This window comes from Mobula hypostoma, chromosome 27, assembly GCF_963921235.1.
Source record: "Mobula hypostoma chromosome 27, sMobHyp1.1, whole genome shotgun sequence".
Lineage (NCBI taxonomy): Eukaryota > Metazoa > Chordata > Chondrichthyes > Myliobatiformes > Myliobatidae > Mobula > Mobula hypostoma.
Window position 1 is genome coordinate 22,757,979 of NC_086123.1, and position 26,341 is coordinate 22,784,319.

Below are 26,341 nucleotides of genomic sequence, written 5' to 3' on the forward strand. Positions count from 1 at the left end.
ATGATGGATGCTGCATTCCTGTGAGAACATCTCATGTAGATGTGCTCAATGTTTGGGAGGGCTTTACCCGTGATGGACTGAGCCCTATCCACTACTTTTCGTAGAATTTTCCGTTCAAGGGCATTGGTGTTTCCAAACCAGGACAAGTCCTCCGAAATAACAATACCGAAGAATTTAAAGTTGCTGACCATCTCCACCTCTGATCCTCCAACGAGGACTGGCTCTTGGGCCTCCGGTTTCCTTCTCCTGAAGTCAATAATCAGCTCCTTGGTCTTGCTGATGTTGAGTAAGAGGTTGTTGTAACGTCATCACCCACTCTGATTCTCAATCTCCTCCTGATTCCTCACCACTTTTAATTCAGCCTGTGACAGTGGTGTCATCAGCTAACTTGAATATGGCATTGGAACTGTGCTTAACCGCATAGTCATAAGCGTAAAGCGAGTAGAGCGGGGGCTAAGTACACAGCCTTGTGGTGCACCTGCGTTGATGGAGATCATGGAGGAGATGTTGCCAATGTGAAATGACTGGGGTCTGCCAGTGAGGATATCGAAGATCCAATTGCATAAGGAAGTATTAAGGCCAAGGTCTTGGGACTTATTGAGGGGATGATGGTATTGAATGCTGAGCTGTAATCAATAAAGAATATCCTGATGTATACATTTTTGCTGTCCAGATGTCTCAGGGTTGAGTGAAGAGCCAGTGAGATGGCATCTGCTGTGGACCTGTTGCTCCATCAGGCAAATTAGAGCGGCCGCATGTGCAAACTGTGTATATATTTACTACCCACTGGTGTTCCAGGAAGGCCATATGATTTAAAATTTTCAGATACCATCTACTCAGAAGAATGCATTACTGTCCAGGGTTTCTCCATGTGCAGTAACCAGCCTGTAATCTTACTCCCTTCCCATTGCAATAGAGAAAATCTCAGCCTGCCAATCGCATTATAGGTGAATTATTATTACAGTACTGAACAAAAGCATAAAAACACTGATCTAAACAGACACATCATGTCAAAATATTCTAAATATTTTGGTATAACCATGCACATTAAATGCTCAACTGAACTGTCTTCCTTTCACTTGAATTCCAAAGGCAACTGAGCTGTAACCAAAGATTAGTTCACCATCTTCCTTCCTTCAGCACAGAAGCAAAGGCCACCTTGGCCTGACTGAACATTTTCAATAGCGGCCACACTAAACCTAAGGTGCCTTTCCTTCATGAGAGAATACTGAGGTTTTGATAAAGCACTATATGCCATAACGACTTTCTCCTTAGACTGCATATGAATGCAATCGCAATGCAGATTGTTGGGATTTGGAAGAGAGAATTCATGATATAATTAACTTTTCCATCTATTTTAAGAAAGAAACACAATTCTAGGCTTTTATTTTATTAACTATTTTAAGCAAACTAAATATAAAGTACAATAAGAGGAAGGCATTTTGACAGGATTTTTTACTTCAAAATGTGAATTGCTAAGCTCAAGGACACTGAGCAGTTTGAACAACTCAAAAAGGATACTATCATGTACATAGCTCGCATCAACAAGACCTTGCTGCCAGGAAAACTCAAGCTGTGGTGCTTCCAGTCTGGCATACTCCCAAGACTCATGTGGCCTTTAACAGTGTATGAAATCCCCATCAGCAAGGTTGAAAAGCTCGAAAGAACGATCAGCACACATGTAAAACGGTGGCTTGGACTTCCACAATGCTCAAGTCCTGTTGGACTGTACGGGAATGGCAAATTGGAATTACCAATTGCAAGTCTTGTGGAAGAATTCAAATGCACCAAAGCAAGGTTGGTCATTACCCTCACTGAATCTGAGGATACTGTTATTCGAACAGCGGCCCCCCGTGTGGCAATGGGGAGGACGTGGACCCCATCTGAAGCTGTTCAGAGTGCTAAGTCTGCTCTTCGCTTCAGGGATGTGGTTGGCCAAGTCCAACATGGGAGAGCCGGGCTCGGGCTTGTCTCAAAGGCTCCTCAATGGCACAAGGCAACATCAGTGCAGAAGAGACGACTCGTGATGGAGGAGTTGAGGAGACAGGAGGAGGCAGAGTGACACACCAGGGCCGTCTCAATGACCAAGCAGGGCCATTGGACTAATTGGGAGAGCCTGGAAAAGTGGAAACTTAGCTGGCGTGACATCTGGGAGATGGAGGGATCTTGGCTAAGTTTTGTCATCAGAGCCACTTATGACCTACCCGCACCCCAGAACCTGAACCAGTGGTGGGGAGAAGACCCCGATTGCTCTCTTTGTCAAGCACCTGGATCACTAAGGCACATTTTAACAGGATGCACCATGAGCCTCACCCAGGGGCGGTACACTTGGCGGCATAACCAAGTTCTCAGACAGCTGGCATCAATCTTGGAATGGAGGCGAATCACCACAAACGCTCTCCCACAAACATCGGCAAGAAATGTCCACATCACACGATTTGTACCAGCAGGCCAACCTCCAGAGCACCAAATAACATCAAAAGATGTAAGTATTCTGCAGGTTGCTCAGGATTGGAAAATGGACGTGGACTGGAAAAAAAGCTTGTGTTTCCCCCAGACATTGTGGGTACAACACCCTGGCCAGACATGGTCCTGTGGTCCACAACGGCCAAGCTGGCATATGTTGTGGAATTGACAGTACCATGGGAAGATGGTGTCGAAGAAGCTTATGAGAGGAAAAAGACCAAGTACTCTGAACTGGCAACTGAAGCTGCCCAGAATGGCTGGAAGATCAAGATTTTCCCTGTAGAAGTGGGATGCAGGGGATTCGTTGCTACATCTACGACCAGTCTATTGAAGAAGATGGGGGTGAGGGGGTCACTCCCTCCAACAAGCAATCAAGTCCTTATCAAATGCAGCAGAAGAAAGCAGCAACTGGATTTGGATTAAAAGGAAAGACAACAACTGGGCTGCAAGATGAAGACAGGAGGGTATGGAACTGAGGGGGGTGTATCTGGGATGCCAGGTAGCACCGTTGTGCCCTCTGGAGACGTTGTGGGCTTATCAACGAAACGTCAAAGAAGGAGGGTGCCCACCTGATGACCCCGATGATGTACCCACCCTCCTTGTCACCACTCCAAGCCCACTGCCAACATCGAGAGTGCCAACTTACCATAGGGATTGAAACATCAAGTCCTAGTAGCTCTACTAATATATCTACCAGCATCTGCAGATTTCCTCGTGTTTGCAACAGAAAATAACATCTTGGTTATGGTTATATTATGCACCAGGGAATCAATCAATCAGATATGAAGCTTCACTTTGGAGCCTTAACTGTTCCTTCAATCTGACTGACAAGGCCACCATCACTCACAAACTAATTGAAGGAGAGCATTGGCTGCCATGGGGCATGTGGTCAAGATGTACAACGCTCCTTCGATTGACATCTTCCGGATAGATCGTAAAACCATATATTTCACTTCTTTTATGTCTTTTATGTTTGTGATTCTGCAACTGTTGGAGCCTGTGATTTGCATTTTGGAGATCGTAGTGGTGTTTCTGCGCTCTGCAGTCTCCAAGAAGATTTCAGGAGGCGGAGGGCAGCGTGCTGGAACCTCATGGCGAGAAAGCTGGGGGATAGGGTGCGAGTCAATGTCTGACTCCATTTCACTGACTAAAGCTTCCGTTGTTCGCTGATTAAAGTGACAAGCAAGATTGAAACATCGAGGTGAGCACCGGCTGTCTTCCTTTTTATTGCTGGGGGATTGCTCTGCCGCCAGAGGGGGGAGACTACCTTTTATCACTGGCAAGATCGCTCTGCTACGGAGAGGGGAGATGCCTTTTTATTGCTGGAGGATTGCTCTGCTACAGAGAGGGGAGATTGCGTTTTTATCCTTGGTCAGATTGCTCTGCTACGGAGAGGAAGACTGCCTTTCTATCGCTAGCGAGATTGCTCTGCAACAGAAAGGGAAAGGCCAGCCGCTGTGCTTGGAGGATGTTGCCCAGGGTTTCTGCATTTTGGATGTTGGTTTGGACTACGGACTTCTTTCTCAGTTTTATAGTTCTTTTATATTCTGTGTTTTTCACGCAATATTTCTCGGATTTTGTGTGTGTGTGTGGGGGGGGCGGAGGGTATTTGGGAGATGATGTGCCTTTCTATTTTTGTTTGTTTTTTTGTGCGGGGTGGTGAGATCTGGGGGTTGATAATCGTGCACCTGCTCTTTTCTTTCTTGGTTTTGTGGCTATCTGGAGAAGAAGAAATTCTGAGTTGAACACTTTTATAATAAATGAACCTTTGAACCTTTGTTCCCTGCTTTTCCATTTATGCATTGCAGTCAATCAATCTTTGAATACAAACCAGTTGTCCTTGGGATTCAAGTACAGACTCTCACAGCTAATAGCAAGATATTGCTATTGAACATTTGCCTCTCAAGATTACAAAAAGCTATTTTGGCATTGCATATTCAGGACTGTTAGGCACTAATCTATAATCTGAAGGATCCCTTAGCATTATCCTTCCACCGTCTAGTTTCATTCTAACAGGGAGGGGACATCTAGTGGAGTAAGATATGAAGAAACGGTAATAAGTCACAAAATGTGTTGCTTGAGTGGTTGATGGTTGGGTTGAGTTAGTTTGAGCTGATTGATAAGTATATAAAGGACAAGCATTCGGAGGACACACCACAAATGAGCAGCATACTGATGACGCCTCTTCGTATGATGACGAAACGTTTGCAGATGGATTGCCAAGGTCGGAGAACAACTCAACCCAAACATGTGAAGAGATGTATGAGAAGCAGGAGAGGCCTGCTCGTCAATTCAGATCCTGTTCCTCAAATCCACTCTCTCACTTTGTCCTCGTATCCTCCAAATCTCCATTTGTCTCTTACCTTCATCTTGAAGACTCAGAATAACCATTTCCTCTGAGGTAGACAATTCCAAGACTTTCACCACATTCCCATCTGCATCAATGCACTGTTAATGCAGAGGGCAAATTGAGCTTTAATGGCTAACTATGTCCCACCTCAGATGCTTACCCTACACCCATGCACACAACATCTCCATGGGAAAGGCCAAACCACTGTGGGCTGGTAGACATTCAGCAAGCAACCTGTTCCTTCTCCTGTCTATGCTCAGGATGCTTGAGAAAAACATTGAAATGTTTACAGACTCCATTGTTTCATCGTGCAGATGTAGACGATATAATTTCCATGGCAACGAGGTAAATTAGAGTTCTTTGATGGCACTTCGTCAAAGATGTGAGATTTGTGTCAAATTTCCAGTTCTGATTATTGAATTCTTCGTCACTGCAGATGCTGGAGATCTGAAAAGCAGAGAAAGCTGGAACCATACAGGTCAGGCCAACCCCTGTGGAGACAGATATAATGTTCCATATAAATAGCCTTTTATCAGAAATGAGAATGTAAATTCCCATTCTGGCATGTCAGTCCATGGCCTCCTTTTGTGCTACGATGAGGCCACCCTCAGGGTGGAGGAGCAACACCTTATATTCTGCCGGGGTAGCCTCCAACCTGCTGGCATGAATATGGATTTCTCCTTCCAGTAAAAAAATTCCCTCCCCCTCTTCTCTTCTTCTATTCCCCAAACTGGCCTCTTACCTCTTCTCACCTGCTTATCACCTCCCCCTGGGACCCCTCCTCCTTCCTTTTCTCCTATGGTCCACTCTCCTCTCCTATCAGATTCTATCCTCTTTAGCCCGTCACCTTTCCCACCCACCTGGCTTCACTTATCAACTTCTAGCTATCCTCTCGCACCCCCCCCCCGCCCACCTTTTTATTCTGCTGTCTTCCCCCTTCCTTTCCTGACTTGATGAAGGGTTTCGGCCCAAAACGTTGAAACGTCGACTATTTATTCATTTCCATAGACTCTGCCTGACCTGCTGAGTTCCTCCAGCATTTTGTGAGTGTTGCATAACGAAGCAGATCATGTGTTATAAGTAGCCACAGCCCTTTCAGACCAAGTTTTTGTTATTTCCTAGGTCTTTACCACTCTTTTTTTTATCAGTCAAACACCTTTTGGTATTTTATTCTGTCCTAATCATAAAACTTCCCCTTTCTTCCCTTTCTTCCCTCCTTCCCATTTTCTGTATCTTAAAATTTATCTTACCTGTAATATTTACCACTTCTGTCAAAAGGTGATCAATGTTAAAATGGATGAAGTAGCCGGATTAGCTGCTGCATCTGCCTCCTAGTACACATCTTCATTATTCCGGAGCAAGTTCAGCATTTATGGATGGGTTCAAGCTGCATCACTGGAGATCCAAATTTAGTTCTGTAAGTTTTCAGTCGTTGCCATCGAATTTTCACTTGGCTTACTGATGTCCCACTTTGAGCTGACTTCCTCATTCTGACAATGATTTGAGTCCAGTGAATGCTCATCCATTCACCAAGTGTTTGCTGGGCACCTGTCGGGTCTAATCGAACCTCTGTGATTAGAACCCCCTTCAAGACTCTGTGTTTCCGCCTAATGTTCTGCTGGTGCCAAGCACATCTGGATGAAATACAGCAACCAACCCTGCCCCCGCCTTTCGGCAGCAGGTCCTCAACCTTGCAGGAACCAGCTTTCTCGGGATGTACCCAAGACACTTCTGATTGTATTTTGGGTTTCTGTTTCAACTACCCTTTCAAACAGTTAGTTCTGGATGCTTACCATCCTCAGGTGAAAACATTTTAAAAATTATGCATGGTCATTTCTGGATGGTGGGGTGGAGATACAGGGGTGTGAGGAGCTCCTTTCCTCCGCTAGCCTGCAGGTCACCTCTGAGCAAGGTGTAGCACCTGCTTAGCGCTTCCCCCCCGGATCAGGATTGCGTCAAACCATGGAGCAGATGATAGATGGTCATATGAGCAGCTGGTGCAGATCACAAGTCCTGGTTATGTGATCACTGATGCCAGGTAGACAATCTCTGAAGGGCATTGATAATGGCTGGGGTCACCCGTCTTGCTAAGACACTGCCCAGAAGAAGGCAATGGCAAACCCTTTCTGCTGAAAAATTTGCCAATAGCAATCATGGTCAAAGACCATGATCGCCCACATCATATGACACAACGAGCAAATGAACAATGGTAATTTCACAAGTTGAAATTGGCTCTGACCGTTCTGGCTGGCGTGATTTATAATTCAAAGATCTTAGATCACTGGGAAATTGATCCCTGCTCTGGAATGTGTTCAATGCATTTCTACAAGCTCGTCACTCCACTTCAGTAGGTAGAGCACTTTGAGGCATTGTAAAATCTGACATTATTGATAACAATGTGATAAAATCTGAAAGGGCTAAGTGCTTCCAGCAGCTTCTGGAAATTTGCAGTAGATCTGTCTCTGCCTCTGGCTGGATGGCAAACAAAATTAATATTTCAGGTTGATGACTCTTCATCAAAACTCTGAGTAAATCTGGTTGGAGTACCTCTTGTGAATATTCAGACCATTGTTACAAGGACCTTGGGCCCAACCTGAGTAACTTTAATGCCATCTTTACTACCTTTTGGGCAAGATGTTGTCCCATAAGAGGGCATCAACTAGCCAATCCAAACCCTGCACATAACCATTCATGATTCAACAGGCAGGATCATACAGTGGCTCTCAAAGAATAATAATGCCAATGCATCTACAATGTACAAAGTGCTCTCCTCATATGGGTGGTTGTTGAAGGGGCGATGAAGGTTCCTTCCTACAAGAAATTTGGGCTCCAGCTCTAGTCCCAGTTTCTTCTCATTCTATTGGTCTCTTGGGTACGTTACAAAGAAAATTCATGAAACGAGTTCTCAGTAGAGACCAACACTGCGGTTTGTGGCTTTTGGTCTCATCCTACACTGCCGAGTACACGTTAATGGCTGATTCGCCACCTGTGCGGAGGCTGGGGCTGTACTTTATGCAGATCTCCGCCAGACTTGCTTGTGCAACAGATACTTTCCTTTCAAAGTAATTCACTGGTTGTGAAGGATTCTAAAGCTGCGTCATAATTTACGATGCTAGTGCCAGTCAATACCGAACATAGAATTGTCTACTACAAGCTGCATCACCAAGTGCTGAAGGGGTTTCTGATTTCTCCTGCCAGACTGTGCTTTACAAACACAGAAGAGCATATTGCACTCCCCATCACTGAGGAAACCTCAGCTCTGCATTTATCATTGTTCGCTCAACCACAGGAAAAAGTAACAGCACCAATTCCACACATTACAACAGTCTTGCTGTCACAGCATGTTTATACTGGATTAACCGTAACAGAACTACGCCATTCTGTGCTTATTTGACTGTGAGACTCATTAACTGTACAAATTTGGTGTATATGTTACAGGTTTACTTGGATACTTGCAGCGAGACGACATTCATTCTGTGTGGGAACGTAAGCAGTCAGACATTAGGTGCCTGATACTTTGTCGACAATGAACCTGACACTTAATTATCAAGGAATGCTTGCTGGGTCCATTTTCATGGCACTCTGCAGCCAGGCTCTGCAGCTTTGTGGAGGAGTATGAGTCTCCTCTCAATACATTATTGGAACTGGGGCTGGCATAGTGACTCATTTGCACTCTCTCTCTCTCTCTCTCTCTCTCTCTCTCTCTCTCTCTCTGCCCCCTCCCTCCCCCTCCCCTTCTTCCCCTCTCCCCTCCCCTTCTTCCCTTCTCCCCCTCCCTTTCTTCCCCTCTCCCCACTCCCCCTTTCCCTCCCTCTCCCTCTCCCTTCCTCTGCCCCTCCCTCCCTCTCTCCCCCTCTATGTCCCTCCCTCCCTCTCTCCCCCTCTTTGCCCCTCCCTCCCTCCCTCTCCCTCTCTCTGCCCCTCCCTGTCTCCCCCTCCCTCTCTCTCTCTCTCTCCCCTCCCTCTCTTTGCCCCTCTCTCCCTCTCCCCCTCTCCCTGTCTCCCTCCCCTGAGGGCTTGTTGATGTCTGACCTCCGTTATAATTGATCTCCAGTGACGAGCGGCCTGCCCCTGAAGCTGCGCTTGGTGCCAGCAAGTTATTGGTACTGTTCTACTGGACTGTGTGGACTAATTTTCCATGTTCTACCTGTTGGTCCACTTTGGCTGCTCAGCTGTGATCTAGGTCCATGTGTCAAGAAGTCAGCATTGCCTCAGGGTCCATTGGGATAGAGTATGTGATTCTAACTTTAAAGTTTTCAGCATCACAGTCTCTAGTCTGGAAAAGAATCTGAAACATTGCCAGTTACACCTGGGTAGTTAAGCCGAAAAGTCTAGAGGACGCTGCCAATGATAACTTGTTCCTTCACTGGTGTCATTATTACAGACCCTGCCAGAATAATCAGTGTGGAATTGGAACAGATGGACATTTCTACATTTTATTCACCATCCTCCCTCCAGGCCAACTGAAGGTGGTTATGCCTTGTTGAAGTGAAGTGCAACTGAGATTTCAATTCTACTCAGTGGCCACTTTATTAGGTACACCTGTACACGGGCTCGTTAATGCAAATATCTAATCAGCCACTCGTGTGGCAGCAACTCAATGCATAAAAGCATGCAGACCTGGTCAAGAGGTTCATTTGTCATTCAGACCAACATCAGCATGGGGAAGAAATGTGACCTTAGTGACTTTGACTGTGGAATGATTGTTGGTGCCAGATAGGGTGGTTTGAGTATCTCAGAAACTGCTGATCTCCTGGGATTTTCATGCACAACAGTTTCTAGAGTTCACAGAGAAATACATGAGAAACAAAAAAAAAACATTCAGTGAGCAGTAGTTCTGTAGTGAAAGTTTCTTGATAATGAGAGAGGTCAGAGGAGAATGGCCAAACTGATTCAAAACTGATAGGAAGGCAACTGTAACTCCAATAACCACACGTTACAACAGTGGTGTGCAGAAGAGCATCTCTGAATGCACAATATGTCGAATCTTGAGGGCTACAGCAGCAGAAGACCATGAACATACACTCACTGGCCACTTTATTAGGTACAGGAAGCACCAAACAAAGTGGCCATTGAGTGTAAGTACTTGTGATAATTACATGTTGGTCCATGGCCTCCTCCTCTTTTGCCATGATGTGGACAACACCTCATATTCCATCTAGGTAACCTCCAACCTAATGGCATAAATATTGACTTCTCCATCCACTAATTTGTTTCCCTCCACCTCATCTCTTCTGGATTCTTACCTCTTCTCCTCACCTGCTTGTCACCTCCCCCGGTGCCCCTCTTTTTCCCTTTCTCCCATGATTCCATGCTATCTTCTCCAGCCCTTTACCTTTTCTGCACATTTTCTAGCTGGTCCTCCTTCCTCTCCCCCAACCTTTTTATTCTGGTGTCTTCCCCCTTTCCAGGCCTGAAACATCTACCATTTATTGATTTCCACAGATGCTGCCTGACCTGCTGAGTTCCTCCAGCATTTTGTCTGTGTTGCTCTGGATTCCCAGCACCTACAGAATCTCTTGTGTTACTGATAATTACTTCTGACCAGCCTCCCTGGGACTTATAAACTATTCAAGTGTGAACCCTCAGGCCTTCAGAATAATTTCTTCAAAATTTCCTGGATTTTGAAATAATACTTTAAAGTGTTTTAAAGGTCTTTATTCCTTACTCTGCAAAATGTTAAAAGTTGTATGAATGGGATCTTTCTCTTTCCTGATTTGCCGTGTCAGAATTCTTCAATTTGATTGGTCACTTAGTTTGCTCCTATTGTCTAGGCTGATGACCAGAGCTTCCTTAGAAGGTTTCCGGTTTTGGAATTAATGGGGAGTTATCCTGTACTAGGGATATAGCTGAGAGAAAAATATTGAAATGTTATAGTACCTTGGAAATTTAACAATGAGCTTTTTAGAAAACCCGAGATTTACCTACTGTTGGATGACTATTTTGTTCGTTCTGGGATTTCTCCCTCTTCCATGAGAGTCAACGAGAAACCAATATATATTGTGCATTACAGTTTGAATATGTATTTACGATAGGAGGGAGGAATTATGGTTGGGCACCACTCTCAGAGCTGTGATAGCATTTTCATCAACTTTTTTTTTCCGGGATAACTCTTAAAATTTAAATTATTCATCAAATCATCATGCTTCTGTGATTGAGGAGAAATTTACAGGAATATTTAAGTTCACCGACAACTGGGGAAGGAGCAGGAGTCATCTGTAACATTGATCATAAAACTTATAAGTTTTGGTGGCAGTGTTAATTATTGTGGGATGCCATGGTGTACGCAGAACCCATAGAAATTTTAATCTGCTTTTGAACAGGTGGTCCTTTGTGGTTACAAATGACCAGATCACCGAAAATGACGTTTTTGTTTGTATGTGGGGCTCAGTAGAACATATGAAAATAACAGGCCCTTTCTGTCCCATGTGCCTTGCATCAATCTCCCTCCCACTTCTACGCCCTGCCATCCTCCTACAACACACCTGTCTTCCCAATGTTTCTGATTCGAGTAAAATCCATCTATCTACTTGGCCAGTCCTTAACTGAAGCTGAAACTAGCCAAGGAGCCGACTGGTAGCACTTACATGAGGTCCAAGAGCAGAACCGAGGAACATTCAAATTAACCCTTTTCCAATGCGGACTCACCTCATTCACTCTGATTAATTTCATCACTCTTCTCATCTCAAGGGGTCCCAGCCTGATGTACATTAAATTCAGAGCAGTGTTAAAGAGTTTGATACTTAAAGCTAGACCAGGGGTTCCCAACCTGGTGCCAACAGACCCCTTGCAGAACCATGGCAGAAAAAAGTTTGAGAACCCCTGAGCTTGATTAAAGCTGATGAAATGTCATTGCTGTCCAGATAGGCCAAAGTTGAAGTCATTCAGGCTTAAGTCTCTGCTTAGCCACGCACATAAATGTCATCCTAACTTCCGCCTGTTGCGCATCAGGAAAGAGTTTAACCTAACCAGCGGAGCTAATGATCATTTAGAGTTAGAAGATGGTATAATTATGAATGTGGAGGTGTTTGTATCATTCTTCATTAATTAGCAATTGCATACCTCAAGATGAAAATGGTGCAGAATGCTAAGATGTTTTCTTTATGCAGTGAAGTGAGAATTGCTGCAGCGGCTTAAATTGTATGTCATTACATCCTAATCTACTCAAAGTGTTTTACAGAGAAAAAAAAATCACAAAGAAATGTTCATTTCAATTCAGGAACAGGTGAAATGCAGTATGCTGCACATTTCTAGAGATTGGTGTTAGTTTTACTAATAAGAGTTATTCAACCATATGCATTTCTTTATTTTCATGCAGCTGATCCAAACACACTTTTCAGATCGAACTCTTTGGCCTCCAAGGCAATGGAACAGTTTATGAAGGTAAACACCTTTATTTTTCCAAATCTTCTTTCCATATATTTATTTTGACCCATGGAGTGCACTCTAACTGGTTGTACCATCATCTGGTATGGGGGTCGGGAGGTTACTGCGCAGGATCGAAATAAGCTGCAGAGAGTTGTAAAGTTAATCCTCTCCATCATGGGCACTAGCCTCCATAGTATTTAGGACATCTTCAAGGAGCGATGTCTCAAATAGGTGGTGTCCATCATTAAGGACCCCGATCGCCCAGGTCATGCCTTGTTCTCATTACTACCCCTTGAGTCCCTTTGCCGAGAGCACACAGAAGCCCAACATCAACAGAAGATTGAACTCCTACTCATTTAACCTTAATAAGGACCTCCTGGCATCTGTGGCAGAATCTGTAGCTATCTCATAGATCTCTTCAGGCAACTAAGGAGGCACAGAACCGGGTTTTATGCAAGTCTGCCCAGACTAGGACTACCAGAAGGATTGGGACATTAAGTAATGACTGAGATCTATTCACATCTATAAGGAAAAACAGTTAGTCATTCAAGAGGAGTGGATGGTTAATTTTTAAGATCCCCTATGATTTGTTTATTTTTTAATAACCAGCCTGCCGTCGATAACTGTGGAAGAGCGTTATTTAGAGGGGCAACTCTAAGAAGGTTTGACGCTCACTACTTCAGTCAGGCAGTTCCTGCAACAGTGCAAAATAGACTCACAAGGTTGCAATCAGAATCAGGTTTAATATCACTGGCATATGTCGTGGAATTTGTTAACTTTGTAGCAGCAGTATAATACAGTATGTAAATATAGAGAAAAATACTGTGGATTGCAGTATGAATATTCATTACATGGTTAAATTAAGTAAGTAGTGGGAAAGAAGAAATAAGAGGTAGTGAGGTTGTGTCATGGGTTTGATATCCATTCAGATATCTGATGGCAGAGGGAAAGAAGCTGTTCATGTATCATTGAATGTGTGCCTTCAGGCTCCTGTACCTCCTTCCTGATGGTAACGTTAAAGCTTGAAGACTGTCTTTGTCACACATTAGCTGTATATATGGATGCACCAGCCTTACCATAAAATCATAAAATTATACAACATGGAAACAGGCCACTCGGCCCAAATCATCCATGCTGACCAGTGAGCATTGTTCTGTATTAATTAAATTGGAAGCCATGTAACAAGAGGGGGTCTTGCTCGTTATCGGAATAGTTCAGACAAGTTGCTGCACCAAGTATCTTTTCAAATAGGTTTAGTGTAAATGGTGGATAGATACACTGCGTTTGCACTGTTGCATTCTTTTTTAGTAGTGTGCCTATTGGCAAGGTTTGTCACAAATGCAACCTGCCAGAGGAAAGTAGCCCACGGAATTCTGCTTTTCACTGCAGAGCTCCTGGAATTCCTGTCAGACTTCCTCAGTTCCTTAATGTCTTGCTTACTGCACAGTCTAGCCCATTAGAATTTGCGGAAGACATGTGGATATGACAGCAGCTCTGCAAAATCAGCCCGCACCCTGATTGCTGTATCCCCTTCATCCAATGTGGGTGAAATTAGACTTGGGAGAAGGATAGCATGGAACTGCTGATAGGAAATTAGCAGCCAATTTATACCACAGAATTAATTTTCCAGTCAGCCTCAATGAGTGTGAAGGTTCGGAGGGTGTAAAGCAGGTGGTTGCTTCAGGCCTTTCTCCTTTCCTGCGAATACGAGAAAAATGAATGTCTCCCCAAGTCTCCCAGTAATGGACCACACTATGCCCTTTGCTTTCAGAAAAGTAAAAAAATGCAACTTAGAGAGTGAGGAGGAGATTTACAAGGATGTTGCCTGGATTGGAGAGCATGCCTTATGAGAATAGGTTGAATGAACTTATCCTTTTCTCCTTGGAGCGACAGAGGATGAGAGGTGACCTGATAGAGGTGTACAAGATGATGAGAGGCATTGATCGTGTGGATAGCCGGAGGCTTTTTCCCAGGGCTGAAATGGCTAACACGAGGGGGCATAGTTTTAAGGTGGTTTGAAGTAGATACAAGGGGGATGCCAGAGGTATGTTTTTCACACAGAGGGCGATGGGTGCGTGGAATGCACTGCCAGCGAAGGTAGTAGAGGCAGATACAGTAGGGTCTTGTTAAGAGACTCTTAGATGGGTACATGGAGCTTAGAAAAATAGAGGGCAATGCAGTAGGGAAATTTTAGGTAGTTTCTAGAGTAGGTTACATGGTCGGCACAACATTGTGGGCCAAAGGGCCCGTAATGTGCTGTATGTTTCTATGTTTCTGAGATATCAAGTACTTTCAGCCCTTTAATTTCCCTGAGTGCGTTTTCTTTTGAAAAGTCTAATGTGGCTGCAAAAGTTCATTTCAGCCATCTCGGGTGGGTTTGGGAAATTCTCCAACTATCTTCTTGCATCAGCACATGATGAGAATATACTCACAGGAACTACATAAACCACTATGCCACAGAGAACAAGCGACAGGTCGAGAGGAGAGAACGAACAATCAATAGACCCAGTCAATAACCACAGTCACCACTTACCCTTGCCCACACTGCACCAGATTATGTTGATCCCAGATCGCCCTCTACAGCCAACTGAGGACCAACCAACAGACAACCCCTTAGTAGAACTTCAGACTTGACTCGAGTGATCACACTTCTACTAAATTGCTCTAATTCTTGTCCTTTGGAAAGATTGTGACTTTAGAAAATGTGTGGCCCTGAGTCTCCAAACTTGACGTAAAGCACCCCCTAACATTTGTCATCATAGCCCTTTTCATTTCAGAAAGCCACATTGCTGCTGAAACACAAAGAATGCTGGAGGAACTTAGCAGGTCAGGCAGCATCTATGGAAAAGAGTAAGCAGGCAATGTTTCAGGCCAAGACCCTTCATCAGGACCGAGAAGGAAGAGGGAAGATGGCAGAATAAAAAGGAGGGGGGTGGGGAAGAGATGAACTGGAAGGAGATTGGGAGAAGCTGGGAAAGGCTAAAGAGAGGGCATACAACAAAGCAACAATTAGCGGGAAGATAGAGGATTGGGAAGCTTTAAAAACCTACAGAAAGCGATTAGAAGAATCAGTGGGAGGGAAAAGATGAAATGTGAAAGCAAGATAGCAAACAATATCAAAGTGGATAGTAAAAGTTTTTTCAAGTACTGTATGTAAAAATTAAAAGAGAGAAGAGAGTGGATATAGGGCTGCGAGAGAATGAGGCGGGAGGAATCATAACAGGGGACAAGGAAGTGGCAGATGTACTAAATGAGTATTGTGCGTCAGTCTTCACTGTGGAAGACACTAGCAGTGTGCCAGATGTTGAAGGGTGTGGGCGGAAGAGAAGTAAGTGCAGTTACTATTACAAAGGAGAAGGTTGAATCTGAATTGAATTTGAATTTGAATTGACTTTATTTCTTACATCTTTCACATACATGAGGAGTAAAAATCTTTACGTTACGTCTCCGTCTAAATGTGCAATGTGCAATCATTGTAATTTATAATCACTTATAATAAATAGAACAGTCAATGTAATATAGAAATACACTCAAATCAGAGTGAGTTAATGAGTCTGACGGCCTGGTGGAAGAAGCTGTCCTGGAGCCTGTTGGTCTTGGCTTTTATGCTACGGTACTATTTCCCAGATGGTAGCAGCTGGAATAGATTGTGGTTGGGGTGACTCGGGTCCCCAATGATCCTTCGGGCCCTTTCTTCACACCTGTCTCTGTTAGGCATCCGTTAGTCTCATGAGACCATGGATTTGTGCCTTGGAAGGTTTCCAGGGCGCAGGTCTGGGCAAGGTTATATGGAAGACCGGCAGCTGCCCATGCTGCAAGTCTCCCCTCTCCACGCCACCGATGTTGTCCAAGGGAAGGGTATTAGGACCCATACAGCTTGGCACCGGTGCCATCGCAGAGCAATGTGTGGTTAAGTGCCTTGCTCAAGGACACAACACACTACCTCAGCCAAGGCTCGAACTAGTGACCTTCAGATCACTAGACGAAAACCTTAACCACTTGGTCATGCTCCAACACAACCTCTGTAAACGTCCTGAATCATGGGATGTTCACAACTACAGATGCGCTGGGCTGTCTGCCCCACTCTCTGCAGAATCCCGCGATTAAGAGAGGTATAGTTCCCATGTCAAGCAGTGATGCAGCCAGTCAGGATGCTCTCAATTGTGCCTCTGTAGAAAGTCCTTAGGATTTGGGGGCCCATACCAAACTTCCTCAACCGTCTGAGGTGAAAGAGACCTTTTTTACAACACAGCTGGTGTGTACAGACCATGTGAGGTCCTTGGTGATGTGGATGCTGAGGAACTTAAAGCTGTTTACACTCTCAACTCCAGATCCACTGATGGCAATAGGGGTTAGCTCATCTCCATTCCTCCTGTAATCCACAACCAATATGTTTTTGCAACATATAGGAGAGGTTGTTTTCTTTACACCACTGTGTCAGAGAGATGACTTCTTTCCTGTTATGTGCCCAAAAAGCTGAAAGACCTAAAGGTACATAAGTCACCCAGACCAGATGAACTGCACTCTGGGGTTCTGAAGGAGGTAGCACTAGAGACTGTGGAGGCACTAGTAATGATCTTTCAAGAATCATTGGACTCTGACATGGTTCCAGAGGACTGGAAAATTGCAAATGTCACTCCACTCTTTAAGAAAAGAGGGAGGCAGCAGAAAGGAAATTATAGACCAGTTAGCCTGACCTCAGTGGTTGGGAAGATGTTGGAGTCAATTGTTAAGGATGAGGTTATGGAGTACTTGGTGACACAGGACAAGATAGGACAAAGTCAGCATGGTTTCCTTGAGGGAAAATCTTGCCTGACGAACCTGTTGGAATTCTTTGAGGAGATTACAAGTAGGATAGATAAAAGGGATGCTGTAGGTGTTGTATTTCTGGATTTTCAGAAGGCCTTTGACAAGGTTCCACACATGAGGTTGCTTACCAAGTTATGAGTCCATGGTATTACAATAAAGTTACTAACATGGTTAGAACATTGGCTGATTGGTAGGAGGCAGCGAGTGGGAATAAAAGGATCCTTTTCTGGTTGGCTGCCAGTGACTAGTGGTGTCCTGCAGGGGCTGGTGTTGGGACCACTTCTTTTTATGATGTTTATTAATGATTTAGAATGATGGAATGGATGGCTTTGTTTCCAGGTTTGCAGATGATATGAAGATTGGTGAAGGGGCAGGTAGTGTTGAGGAAACAGGTAGGCTGCAGAAGGACCTAGACAGATTAGGAGAATGGGCAAGAAAGTGGCAAATGAAATACAATGTTGGAAAATGCATGGTTATGCACTTTGGTAGTAGGAATAAATGAGCAGAATATTTTCTAAATGGAGAGAAAATCTGAGATGCAAAGGGACTTGGGAATCCTTGTGCAGAACACCCTAAAGGCTAACTTGCAGGTTGAGTCGTGGTGAGGAAGGCAAATGTAATGTTAGTATTCATTTCGAGAGGTCTAGAATACAAGAGGAGGGAGGTGATGCTGAGGCTTTCTAAGGCACTGGTAAGGCCTCACCTTGAGTATTGTGAACAGTTTTGGGCTCCTTATCTAAGAAAGGATGTGCTGGCATTGGAGAGGGTTCAGAGGAGGTTCACAAGGATGATTCTGGGAATAAAAAAGTATTCACTGGAATTTAGAAGGATGGGGGGGGTGGATCTCATTGAAACCTTTTGAATGTTGAAAATCCTAGATAGAGTACATGTGGTAAGGATGTTTCCCATGGTGAGAGAGTCAAGGACAAGTGGGCACAGCCTCATTTAAAACAGAGATGCGGAGAATTTTCTTTAGCCAGAGGGCGGTGAATTTGTGGGATTTGTTACCACACGCAGCAGTGGAGGCCAGGTTGTTGGGTGTATTTATGGTGGAGATTGATAGGTTCTTGACTGGCCATGGCATCAAAGGTTACGGGGTGAAAGCTGGGGAGTGGGGCTGAGGAGGGGAAAAAAGGATCAGCCATGATTGAATGGCGCAGCAGACTCAATGGGCCAAATGGTCTAATTCTGCTCCTAATGGTCTTATGGTTATGGCTGGAGAAGAAGGAATCTGAAAAAAGAGGAGAGTAAACAAGGAAAGGAGGAGGGGATCCAGGGGGAAGTAACAGTTAGGTGAGAAGTGAAAATTCTGAGTGAAGAACAGAGGAAGGTGGGGTGGGGGTGTAATTTGTTCACAGAAAGGAGCCTAATTTTGAACATTTAATAGCTTCAATGATATTGATAATTAAATATGCTTTGTGCAGAACAACCTAATGCTATATTCATGATTTGGCCTTCAGCTAAAGTGGTCAAAAACACACAGCTGAAAAATACACTTCAATTTCGGCTTTAACATCCTATTGTTTTTCTTTGATTTTGCCTCTGTGCATTGGGATGCTTCTGTCTATGTCAAAGAAATAATTGATGGATAATGAGTTTAAATTAATTTTAATAGGCCAATTGTGCATTAATTTCAAAATGTCCTGTGTGTCTGTGCATATCTTAATTAAAAGAATGAGTCATTCCTTTATCCTGAGCGGGCAAGGCTGTGATAAAGAATTGCAGATTGACCTAGTAGATTAAAAATAAAACATGTGAAGTGCTGCCAAAGTTCTGACTGCACATTACATTGGGAAAGTTCAAATTGATCTCCAGCTTGAAGCTCACAGCAGGTCAAGAGACATTAAGACTGAGTCCAAAAATTCATTTTCATCTGGGAACTTATACACTTAAGATATTTCGTTGAGGATAAATATTCCATTATTTTTCATTGCATTTGGTTAGATTGCACTGTTAGTATCTGGCCAAATGTTTTGAGCTTACTATCACTATCTCAATTGTTATCAATGAGAAGACAGGTAGTGCAGAGCACCCCTGTAGCCATTCCCCTGAATAATAAGTATACCATCCTGGATACTGTTGGCGGGGACGACCAACCAGGTGTGAGCCACGGTGGCAGGGCCTTCGGCACTGAGTCTGACCTTGTGGTGAAGAAGGGTGGGACGGAGAAGAGGAGAGCTGTCGTCATTGGAGACTCTATAGTCAGGGGAGCAGACAGGAGATTTTGTGGACGTGAGAAAGACACCCGCATAGTTTGTTGCCTCCCGGGTGCCAGGGTCCGGAATGTCTCTGACCGGGTGCACGACATCCTGGTACGAGAGGGAAAGCAACCAGAAGTCGTGATACATGTTGGGACCAACAACATAGGCAGGAAGAGGGATGAGGTCCTGAAGTGTGAGTTTCGGGAATTAGGCAGAAGGCTGAAGAACAGGACCTCAAGGGTGACGTTCTCAGGATTGCTGCCAGTGCTACGTGACAGTGATGGTAAGAGTTGAAGGAGATGGCAGTTGAATGCGTGGCTGAGGAGTTGGTGCAGGGAGCAGGGTTTTAGATTTTTGGATCATTGGGATCTCTTCTGGGGAAGGTGGGACCTGTACAGATTGGATGGGTTGCACCTGAACTCAAGGGGGAGCAATATCCTTGCAGGTAGGTTTGCTAGCATGGTTCGGGAGGGTTTAAACTAATTTGCAAGGGGGATGGGACCTGGAGTGATAGAGCAGTGAAAGAAGTGCATGGAGTAAAGCCAGATCTAACATATAGAGAGGCTTCGAGGAAAGAGAAGCAGAATAAATGGTGTGAAGGTAGTAAGGTAGAAGGGCTGAAGTGTGTGTACCTCAATGCAAGAAACATCAGGGACAAAGGTGATGAACTGAGAGCTTGGATACATACATGGAATTATGATGTACTGGACATTGCAGAGACTTGGCTGGAACCAGGGCGGGAATGGATTCTCAATATTCCTGGATTTCAGTGCTTTAAAAGGGATAGAGAGGGTGGAAAAAGCGGAGGAGGGGTGGCATTACTGGTCAGGGATACTATTACAGCTACAGAAAGGGTGGGTAATGTAGCAGGATCCTCTTTTGAGTCAGTATGGGTGCAAGTCAGGAACAGGAAGGGAGCAGTTACTCTATTGGGGGTATTCTATAGGCCCCCTGGTAGCAGCAGAGATACAGAGGAGCAGATTGGGAGGCAGATTTTGGAAAGGTGCAAAAATAACAGGGTTGTTATCATGGGTGACTTTAACTTCCCTAATATTGATTGGCACCTGATTAGTTCCAAGGGTTTAGATGGGGCAGAGTTTGTTAAGTGTGTCCAGGACAGATTCCTGTCACAGTATGTGGACAGGCCGACTAGGGGGAATGCAATACTAGATCAAGTACTAGGTAATGAACCAGGTCAGGTCACAGATCTCTCAGTGGGTGAGCATCTGGGGGACAGTGACCACCGCTCCCTGGCCTTTAGCATTATCATGGAAAAGGATAGAATCAGAGAGGACAGGAAAATCTTTAATTGGGGAAGAGCAAATTATGAGGCTATAAGGCTAGAACTTGCGGGTGTGAATTGAGATGATGTTTTTGCAGGGAAATGTACTATGGACATGTGGTCGATGTTTAGAGATCTCTTGCAGGATGTCAGGGATAAATTCATCCCGGTGAGGAAGATAAAGAATGGTAGGGTGAAGGAACCATGAGTGACAAGTGAAGTGGAAAATCTAGTCAGGTGGAAGAAGGCAGCATACATGAGGTTTAGGAAGCAAGGATCAGATGGGTCTATTGAGGAATATAGGGAAGCAAGAAAGGAGCTTAAGAAGGGGCTGAGAAGAGCAAGAAGGGGGCATGAGAAGGCCTTGGCAAGTAGGGTAAAGGAAAACCCCAAGGCATTCTTCAATTATGTGAAGAAGAAAAGGATGACAGGAGTGAAAGTAGGACCGATTAGAGATAAAAGTGAGAAGATGTGCCTGGAGGCTGTGGAAGTGAGTGAGGTCCTCAATGAATACTCCTCTTCGGTATTCACCAATGAGAGGGAATTTGATGATGGTGAGGACAATATGAGTGAGGTTGATGTTGATATTAAGGGAGAGGAGGTGTTGGAGTTGTTAAAGTACATTAGGACGGATAAGTCCCCGGGACCTGACGGAATATTCCCCGGGCTGCTCCACAAGCCAAGGGAAGAGATTGCTGAGCATCTGGCTAGGATCTTTATGTCCTCGTTGTCCACAGGAATGGTACCGGAGGATTGGAGGGAGGCGAATGTTGTCCCCTTGTTCAAAAAAGGTAGTAGGGATAGTCTGGGTAATTATAGACCAGTGAGCCTTACATCTGTGGTGGGAAAGCTGTTGGAAAAGATTCTTAGAGATAGGATTTATGGGCATTTAGAGAATCATGGTCTGATCAGGGACAGTCAGCATGGCTTTGTGAAGAGCAGATCGTGTCTAACAAGCCTGATAGAGTTCTTTGAAGAGGTGACCAGGCATATAGATGAGAGTAGTGCAGTGGATGTGATCGATATGGATTTTAGTAAGGCATTTAACAAGGTTCCACATGGTAGGCTTATTCAGAAAGTCAGAAGGCATGGGATCCAGGGAAGTTTGGCTAGGTGGATTCAGAACTGGCTTACCTGCACAAGGCAGAGGGGCGTGGTGGAGGGAGTACATTTAGATTGGAGGATTGTGACTAGTGGTGTCCCACAAGGATCTGTTCTTGGACCTCTACTTTTCGTGATTTTTATTAACGACCTGGATGTGGGGGTAGAAGGGTGGGTTCGCAAGTTTGCAGACGACACAAAGATTGGTGGTGTTGTAGATAGTGTAGAGGATTGTCAAAGATTGCAGAGAGACATTGATAGGATGCAGAAGTGGGCTGAGAAGTGGCAGATGGAGTTCAACCCGAAGAACTGTGAGGCGGTACACTTTGGAAGGACAAACTCCAAGGCAGAGTACGAAGTAAATGGCAGGATACTTGGTAGTGTGGAGGAGCAGAGAGACCTGGGGGTACATGTCCACAGATCCCTGAAAGTTGCCTCACAGGTGGATAGGGTAGTTAAGAAAGCTTATGGGGTGTTAGCTTTCATAAGTCGAGGGATAGAGTTTAAGAGTCGCGATGTAATGATGCAGTTCTATAAAACTCTGGTTAGGCCATACTTGGAGTACCGTGTCCAGTTCTGGTCGCCTCACTATAGGAAGGATGTGGAAGCATTGGAAAGGGTACAGAGGAGATTTACCAGGATGCTGCCTGGTTTAGAGAGTATGGATTATGATCAGAGATCAAGGGAGCTAGGACTTTACTCTTTGGAGAGAAGGAGGATGAGAGGAGATATGATAGAGGTGTATAAGATAATAAGAGGAATAAATAGAGTGGATAGCCAGCGCCTCTTCCCCAGAGCACCACTGCTCAATACAAGAGGACATGGCTTTAAGGTAGGGGGTGGGAAGTTCAAGGGGGATATTAGAGGAAGGTTTTTTACTCGGAGAGTGGTTGGTGCGTGGAATGCACTGCCTGAGTCAGTGGTGGAGGCAGATACACTAGTGAAGTTTAAGAGACTACTAGACAGGTAAATGGAGGAATTTAAGGTGGGGGTTTATATGGGAGGCAGGGTTTGAGGGTCGGCACAACATTGTGGGCCGAAGGGCCTGTACTGTGCTGTACTATTCTATGTTATTAATATTTGTAATCAGAGTTCTGTTGGTTGGCATCCGTCTACCTCAAAGGACAATGGGTGATGATGATCATCATCACAAGCCTAGGCGGAAGTAATGGAGATCCTGAGATACCCAGTCGTGAAGATCCCCCTCTCGGCCTCACCAGTGCAGGCCAAAGGAGAGCTTATGAAGCAATACGTTTGGCACCAGCTTGGCTACAGGAGCTGCCGAAAGTATGTTCAGTAATGCTCCACTCTGGATTTGCTGTCTAGGTTTACTCTCGTAGCCTTCATCTCTCCCGAGGATGCCCAAATTGCAGTGGAGTTATTGCTTTTAATCATCTGAATATTTATGGTTATTGGTAAATTCTGCAGTAGAAAATTAGAAAGAGTCATAGAGTCAGAAAGCTACAGCACAGAAACAGGCCATTTGGCCCATCTAGTCCATGCCAAACCATTATTCTGCCTAGTTCCATTGACCTGCACCTGGACCATAGCCCTCCTTATCATTCCCAACCGGGTACTTCAATTCAATTCAATTCAATTCGTTTAATTGTCATTCAACCAAACATGAATACTCACAAATACAGTCAAATGATACAGCACTACTCTGGGGCCAAGGTACAAAACACAGTACCAACAGTCATGCACGGAAAAAAGCACACACAGCAGGTATAAGATAGAAAGGTACAGCTACTCAATAAAATTGTCCAAACTTAAGCTGACCAACACCACTAAAATTTACAGGCAACCACAACGGAGCTTGTTTGTCATCTGCCTAGTGGACACCGGGGGGCAGCACTGACTCTAGCCTGGTGCCATACAGCCCCCGGTGGAGTGCACCAGTTCTGACACCTCTCTCCGGGCAGCTGTAAACAGGCAACACTGCGGCTTGAGGCCTAGACCTCACACGTACAAGATAGCAAGCACATATAGGATATCAGGAATGGAAACACACTAAATACATTTGTATATAGGCCAAACCTTTATCCAATGTCTCTTAAATGTTGAAATCAAACCATCATCCACCAGTTCCCCTGGCAGAAGTGATTAGCATGAGGAAATATACTGTGCAACTGTTCTGCAACAAGTTCATTGTAATGATAAAATAAATTTATAATAGTATTGAAAAATTAAGGACTGTGTATTATTTTATTCGCTAAGAGGTAGAGGGCCTTTCAATGGATATTTCTTTACTTTTTAGTAAGTAAATTAAAAGTTATAACTTGATTGCCGATGCACTAATTTAAATGTCACTTTCGTTTCTTGCAGTTGGTGGGAATGCCATACTTACATGAAGTGCTGAGGCAAGTGCTTAACCGCATTTTTGATGAGAAGAAATACATCGAACTGGATCCTTGTAAGATAGACCTTAACAAAATAAGGTATCGCCCTTTTATACCTGTGTTTTCACATACCCTACCAACACTTCAGGGATGGGAATTGTTGTGAGTTTTCACAATTATGGAAGTGATCATATTTCACCAGCTGGGCAATTGACATTTAATCATGCAACTTCATAATATACAATATAAGACCATACAACCATAAGATATAAGAGCAGAATTAGGCCATTTGGCCTATCAAGTCTGCTCTGTATTTCATTATGGCTGATCCAATTTTCCTCTCAGCCCCAATCTCCTGCCTTCTCCTCATATCCATTCATGCCCTGTTTAATCAAGAATTTGTCAACCTCTGCCTTAAATATACATAAAGACTTGTCCTCCACAGCAGCCTATGGCAACAAATTACAAAAAAATTCACCACTCTCTGGCTAAATTCCTCCTCATCTCCATTCTAAAAGGACACCCCTCTATTCTGAGGCTGTGTCCTCTGGTCTTAGACACTCTCATCATAGGACATATCCTCTCCACGTCCACTCTATCAAGGCCTTTCGCGGATCGATAGATTTCAGTGCGGTCACCCCAATATAGGCCCAGAGCCATCAAACACTCTTCATGCAACAAGCTGTTCAATCATGGAATAATTTCGTGAACCACCTTTGAACCCACTCCAGTTTCAGCACATTCTTTCTCAGATAAGAACCCAAACTGGTCACAATATTCCAAGTGAGGCCTCACCAGTACTTCATAATGTCTCAACATTACATCCTTGCTTTTATATTCTAGTCCTGTCGAAATGAATGTGCTGTTGTGGCCTATTACTTCTACATGAACTTAGTAATCAGCATAAATAACTGACGATACACATTTCTTCTTAATATTTTGTCAAAATACTGATGACATACTTAAGAGAAGGTTTAAAGGCTTAAATCCAAAACAAAGGCTTCCCTTAGAATCGAAACAGGACAAGAAGTTAATTACACTGAATTTTATTTGATGCAAGAAATGAAACTATTTAATAGCTTGCCATTTATCCACATTGTTATGTTTTATAACTTCAAAACATTGAAGTGATTCAAAGGAAGACACGGGAGCCCAGGACTGGGGGGTGGTCTAACTCTGTATTTATTTTAAACGAGGTGTGCATGAATCACATAGTGGCGTGATGACTTGTGCAATTCATGTATTGATACATATTGTTATTCTTTTCCGCGCCTTGTGGCACGTCAGGCGGCAACCTGGCTGTTTCTTGAGCATCTGTCTGTTTTTTATGAGGCCGAGTTGCCAGCTCGATGCTCAACCCAGCACGGACGGAAAGCGTGCAAGGAGCCGGCTGGATTTGAACCCGTGACCATTCGCCTCGGAGTCCGGTGCGGATGCCACTACACCACCGGCCGGCATTTATACATATGACTCATAATGATTTATTTAAATGAAACAACAATGCTTCATCAACCAATATATATATACAAGATTACTCAAATATTACTGAATCAATAAATACACAGCACACATAAAACTGACTTACTGTGGTCGCTAAGTTACACTTCTGATAACAAGGTAAACCCTATTTTTTTTTAGACTGGCACACAATGTACTAATCTGGCTCTGTGCATTGAAAACATGCGTCAGGGATGAATATTTAATATTTTGTATCCTCGTATTCCATCTTAAACTGATTTCCAAGTTCCTGCTCTTTGTACAGTCTTTTGGGCCAGAACCTCATCTTTCAGTGAGCCCTGAAGGTACACCAGTACCTTGATTAAGATGTAAAATTTAGAGAGCAATGGGATCGTTAAAGTACTTTCGGATAAACGTAAAAAGTCATGCTCTCCCATTGTTGGAAATCTGAAACAATAAAAAAAAAATTAGTGTCAGAAAGACTCAGAAAGTCAGTCAGCATCCATGGTCTGAACTGATATGTTGAGGGATTAGTGGTATTAACTCCTGGGTGGCTAGTTGGTGAGTCATCTTGTTTGGATACCCAACAGCTTGAGGTCCGAAGGTTTATGGATTAAAGCTCAATCTGACCCTGAGTAGGCTTGACCTAGGGGAGGGGTAATATTGGGTGGGGGAGAGGACACATCCACATCAGTCTATGGACCCAAGCAATTTTAAAATAGTCTAATTTTGGTTCCCTTTGAATGTACCATGAGGATTTGAACTCATGTACTCTGTGTAATAGGCAATCTCTGTACATCAAAGATTCCCACCTTGGCATTCACGGACCCTTTGCCTACTGGTATTAGTCCATGGCATAAAAATATTGGTAACCCCTGCTCTACATTATCAAGCCAACAATGAAACGTTATATCATTATGTCCACTCCTACGCCTCCACAGCATCTGACCTCACCCAGCCTCTGAAA

At 44.1% G+C, this 26,341-nt stretch overlaps 1 protein-coding gene across 1 annotated transcript in view; it reads left to right on the forward strand.

The window, feature by feature from the left end:
* LOC134338523 (rasGAP-activating-like protein 1) overlaps positions 1-26,341 on the forward strand; it is a 304,354-nt gene that overhangs the window by 208,440 nt on the left and 69,573 nt on the right. Inside the window, exons 12-13 of the mRNA XM_063034413.1 lie at positions 12,135-12,199; positions 23,903-24,015. Coding sequence (XP_062890483.1) covers positions 12,135-12,199; positions 23,903-24,015 — 178 coding nt within the window. The remainder of the gene's footprint in view (positions 1-12,134; positions 12,200-23,902; positions 24,016-26,341) is intronic.